The following is a 5,131-nucleotide window of genomic DNA, read 5'->3' on the forward strand; positions in this document are numbered from 1 at the left end:
CACAGCAAGAGAGAAGACAACCCCAATAGACAAGCACGTTTTAAGCCTCAGCTCGTGTTATGTTTGCTAATGTCCCTTTGGTCAAAGCAAGGCGTATAGCCAAGTGCAGAGTTGTGGAAGGGACTAACACAAGGGTGTAGATATAGGGAGACGTTATACAGTGGGGTTCATTACTGTAACTACCCTCTGGTCCCAGTGATCCATGTCCTTCCCTTGTGCAAGATAAACTCACCCCCCTCCCAGGATCCCCAGAAGTTTCATCCTCAAAGTCCAGTATCATATGCATATCAGTCTGGATGTGGCTAAGGCTTCTTCAGTGAAACTCCTTTTGAGTCAGAGATGTATATTAAAAGACAATTTATTTGTTTCCCTCTACCCCCAACTACCCACCTAGCACACAGTGGTGAGACATGGACAGGAAAACTGCAATATACACTCCCATTCAGAAAGGGGAGGAGTTGGAGGCACATAGGAGGCCTCTTCATTTTGAACTGTCTCCAGCCCTTTTAGTAAAGCTGATATGACTTCTTTACAGTATATATATATATTTTATTTTATTTTATTTTATTTTATTTATATATATTTGGCTGCGTTGGGTCTTCGTTGCTGTGCGTGGACTTTCCCTAGTTGCGGCGAGCAGAGGCTGCTGTTTGTTGCAGTGCACGGGCTTCTCATTGCAGTGTCTTCTCTTGTTGCAGAGCATGGACTCTAGGTACGTGGTCTTCAGTAGTTGTGGGGCACAGGCTCAGTAGTTGTGGCTCATGGGCTCTAGAGCGCACCCTCAGTAGTTGTGGCTTTGGGGCTTAGTTGCTCCGTGGCATGTGGGATCTTCCCGGACCAGGACTCGAACCCATGTCCCCTGCATTGGCAGGCAGAGTCTTAACCACTGTGCCACCAGGAAAGCCCTGATATGACTTCTTTAAAAACTCTTTGGGTTTCCCATGTATCAGATTATATTACTCTATTAAACAAAAAGCTACAATCACATTTCCTTTCCAGATAGGCCTCTAATCTTTGGGCAGGGTGTCAGTGCTGTGGGACAATACCTGTAAGAATCTCAGAAGCCCTTTTGTCTACTAGGCATCACCTTAACAATTTCAGAGGTCATAACGTTTGGGTCTTTTAGCCAAACTCTTGATCTTTACCCTGAGGCCATTTCTTATTTTGAGACTCTTGCTGGCTGGAGAGACTGGAGATGTAAAAGTTTTATTTTCCAACCCAGCAAGTGCTGGCTTGTCTATATTTCCTCTAAATTATGCTTGCGAACTGCTTAGTTGTTTCTTTAACTCTTCTCTTTCTATACATTATCATGTATAGAAGCTAGGTAGAAACATCCAACTGAAGCTTTTAACAGGTTTTCAGGAGATCTGTTTAGTCAGATGTGAAATTCATTAGGTATTTTTTCTTTATTCTAAATTAGTCCCCCAGACTGCTAGCTGTGTTGCTACTCAGTGGGAGAGGTTTGAAATGGATAAATGGTAAATGGTAAATCCAGTTAGTGTTTACCATACCCTCCCTACATGCATGGGTCTCAGACAAAGAAACCATGAATCTTTCTAGAGCTGCAGGAATACCAGTTGTATTAAACTTGTTGAAATAATGTAGGTTGGTCTGTAACGTAGCTCCTTTGTCAGAGATTTTCAAGGTATGTGTGTGTGTGTTTTTTCTGAGGAGGATCTATAAGATCAGATCACTACAGGGACTGGGCAGGAACTTGAATGAGTGAATAGTCTTTTTCTCTCTAACATTTAATTATGAACAGCTTCAAACATAAAGAAAAAAATACAAAGACTTGTACATTGACATTCACATACCCACCACCTAGATTCAATAATGAGTATTTTGCAACATGTGCTTTACCACCTGTCTATTCACATGTGTAGTCCTCTACCATCAGTTCAAGGGTAGTATTCAAATATTGCCTTAAATGCACAATAGAGGACAGAGTTTTATATTCCTTTGATCTTTCAGACTCTCTGTGGCTGCTACAACCTGCCTGCTCTCTTTCCCAACTAGCCACTTTTCATTCTTTATTCCCTCCCATCTCACATGCCTTGTCTGGAGTACCTAGCCTTCCTCGCTCCTTCATCCTTTGAATCCTGCCTAGCCTTTAAGCCCAAGATCATACTGCCCTCTCATGAAACCATTTCTGATCTCTGTATCCTACAGTGACCTCTCCCTCTCCAGATTCCTCTGACCCAGTGATTTGCAACCATGACTATACATAGGAGCCCTTAAAAGTATAAAAGCCTTATCCCTGAAGAGTCTGATTTTATTGATTTGTGGTGGGACCCAGGAATCCGTAATTTAAAACACCACACAGAGGGCTTCCCTGGTGGTGCAGTGGTTGAGAGTCCACCTGCCGATGCGGGGGACACGGGTTCGTGCCCCAGTCCGGGAAGATCCCACATGCTGCGGATCGGCTGGGCCCATGAGCCATGGCTGCTGAGCCTGCGCGTCCAGAGCCTATGCTCCACGACGGGAGAGGTCACAGCAGTGAGAGGCCCGTGTACCGCAAAAAAAACCCCACAAAAAAACAAAAAAAACCCACCACACAGAGAATTCCCTGGCAGTCTAGTGGTATAGGACTTGGCATTTTCACTGCCGAGAGCGTGGGTTCAGTCCCTGGTTGGGGAACTAAGATCCTGCAAGCTGTGCGGCACGGACAAAAACAAAACAAAAACAAACAAAAAAATACCCTCACCACACACTTACTGTGTGGAGCAGTCAGTTGTCTGAGTCCTTACATTTATCAACTCACCTGATCCTCAGCACAACCTGGGAGATAAGCACTGTTATTCTTAGTTCAGAGAAGAAGAAACTGAGGTGCTAAGAGGTTAACTAATTTGCCTAAGGGTACAGTAGTTGGGGACAGATCCAGGCAGAGTGTTTTGAATCCAGGCTCTTCACCACCATCTACTTCCATTCCTCAGGCCTGAGCAGTACAAGTGGCAGTGTGAGGGAGGGGAAGGAGTGAGCCCTGCCTGAAGTATACATAGTGGTGGTTGTTCATCCCCTGCCCCAGAGGCTGAGCTGCTTCATGTAGAACATAAATGCTTAGAGCAAGTAGTCTCTGAAATTCTTCAAACTCAGCAAAAGGATTATTCTTTTAATGTAGTGTGTATGATGTCTTCCTGCTTAGATTTAAAGCTCCCAATGTGAAAGAACTTTTGCTTTTATCCCCCATAGCAGTGAGCCTAGCATGTTGACAGTGATAGATGCACAATGATGCTGGCTGGATAGAGATGGGAGAGTAATAGTCTTTGAACTATTGGCACGAAGGTCATGTATGGGAGGAGAAAAATTCTTTTTTTCATTGGCTGTAAATTAGACAAAAGACATATTTACAAGAGAAAAACGATCGGAAATTTATTAACATGTGCCTCATGCATACACATGGGAGTACTCAGTGGTGGGTAACTCAAAAGGGGTGGTTAGAACTTGAGCTTATACAGCATCTTAACAAAATAGCAATAACTTTAGAGAAGTGACAAGGCAAAGTAAAAGGACTTTGAGTTTCTAGGCAGTAAATTGTGGGAATGTTAATAATATATGGGGGAACTAATGGAAGATAAGGGCTAGTTAGTAAAGGTTTGCTATGTAGATTTCTCTGGTGCCTATCCCTGGGCTGATAAGGGTCTAGAGTTGTATCTGGAGATTAATTTCTGTCCTCCTGGTAGAGAGGGGAAGGAGGACACCTTTGCAAATTTATGTTCTGCTTTTAGGCAAATGGGAGAGGGCAGAGAGCCTTTCTTGTGTCTGCTTATTAATTGCCTTCAGCTCAAAATAATCCTTATGCCAAAGTGGCATATTTTAGAGTGGTATATTCTGTTACCCTTTATTCATCATCCATAGTAAGGTCTAGAAATCTTCTCTACATCCTCAGGGATGCCTTTTGATCTCTCATCCTGAGGTGTGGACAAGGCAGACTCCTGGATAAGCAGAGGTGTGTTTTGTGTTAAAAGGCATTCATGGCGTTCGGGGATGTGGCTGTGGACTTCACCCAGGAGGAATGGAGGTTGTTGAGCCCTGCTCAGAGGACCTTGCACAGGGAGGTGATGCTGGAGACTTATAACCACTTGGTCTCACTAGGTAAGAATGGCTTCCCATAGCACTTAAAGTCTGTCTCACAGTATTTTCTGTATGTCACGAAGAAAGGCTACTCAGAAAGCAGCTTTGAAAAAAAAAAAAAAAAAAAAGAAAGAAAGCAGCTTTGTCTTAGGGTTGGGCTTCAAAACAAAAATTTACCTTTTTCCTCAGGTGGATCTGGATTCAGTAGAGTTGAAAGCAGGTAGATTTATTCATATTGTATATGCCACTCTGCATTTTTTTTTCTTACTTTATCTTTCCCCAAACCCAGGATATTTTCATTCACCGTGTTAATATGCTGTTTTTCTGATTGGAGTCACCTTTTCTTACTCAACCCTTCTACTGCAGAGAGTTCACTATTCATAGGTCCTCTATATCACCCTCTGGGTTTCCCTCTCCATTTTGTCTCTGAGTTCTGGAATGGCCCCTTGAGCTCATAACCAAGAGTCTCCTTTTTTTCTTTCCTTATGAGCAGAAATTCCATTTTCCAAACCAAAACTCATTTCTCAGCTGGAGCGAGGGGAAGAGCCCTGGATAAAGGAGAGGCAACGTCCACTGAGTCTCTGTCCAGGTGAGTGTGACACAGGGTAGTTGGAACCGTCTGCAGCATGGCAGGTAGGGAAGGATGAGGCATCTCTCAGGTACTGGGAGGAAACTCTTTTCTAGGCCCCTAGGTCCCTGGTAAGGCTGCCTGGCATGACCTCTTTTCCAGAATATCATCTTCAGTTAAGGGAGGGACTTTCCTGGTTTCTTTGTCGCTTCCCTCCACCAGGAAGCCTCCCTTCCTCTCACTTGGCATTGTTTTCTGCGGGGGATACTTGTGACCAGTTCAGTCTGCTGCCATTTTCAGAAGTGGGCTTCATCCTATTTATTTTTGACTTGATATTTGGAAATTACTTCAAAATTACAGAAAATTTGCAAAAATAAAAATAGTACAAAGAACATTCTTATGTCCTCTACACATATATGGCATATATATATATATATTTTTTTTTTTTTTTTTTGCGGTACGCGGGCCTCTCTCACTGCTGTGGCCTCTCCC

General features: G+C 43.4%; 1 protein-coding gene across 1 annotated transcript in view; it reads left to right on the plus strand.

Moving 5' to 3' along the window:
- Window positions 1-5,131, plus strand: part of ZNF875 (zinc finger protein 875) — an 18,980-nt gene that overhangs the window by 4,887 nt on the left and 8,962 nt on the right. The window contains exons 3-4 of the mRNA XM_007471046.1: window positions 3,966-4,092; window positions 4,565-4,660. Coding sequence (XP_007471108.1) covers window positions 3,966-4,092; window positions 4,565-4,660 — 223 coding nt within the window. The remainder of the gene's footprint in view (window positions 1-3,965; window positions 4,093-4,564; window positions 4,661-5,131) is intronic.

The sequence above is a fragment of the Lipotes vexillifer genome, unplaced genomic scaffold, assembly GCF_000442215.2.
Source record: "Lipotes vexillifer unplaced genomic scaffold, Lipotes_vexillifer_v1.1 scaffold182, whole genome shotgun sequence".
NCBI lineage: Eukaryota > Metazoa > Chordata > Mammalia > Artiodactyla > Lipotidae > Lipotes > Lipotes vexillifer.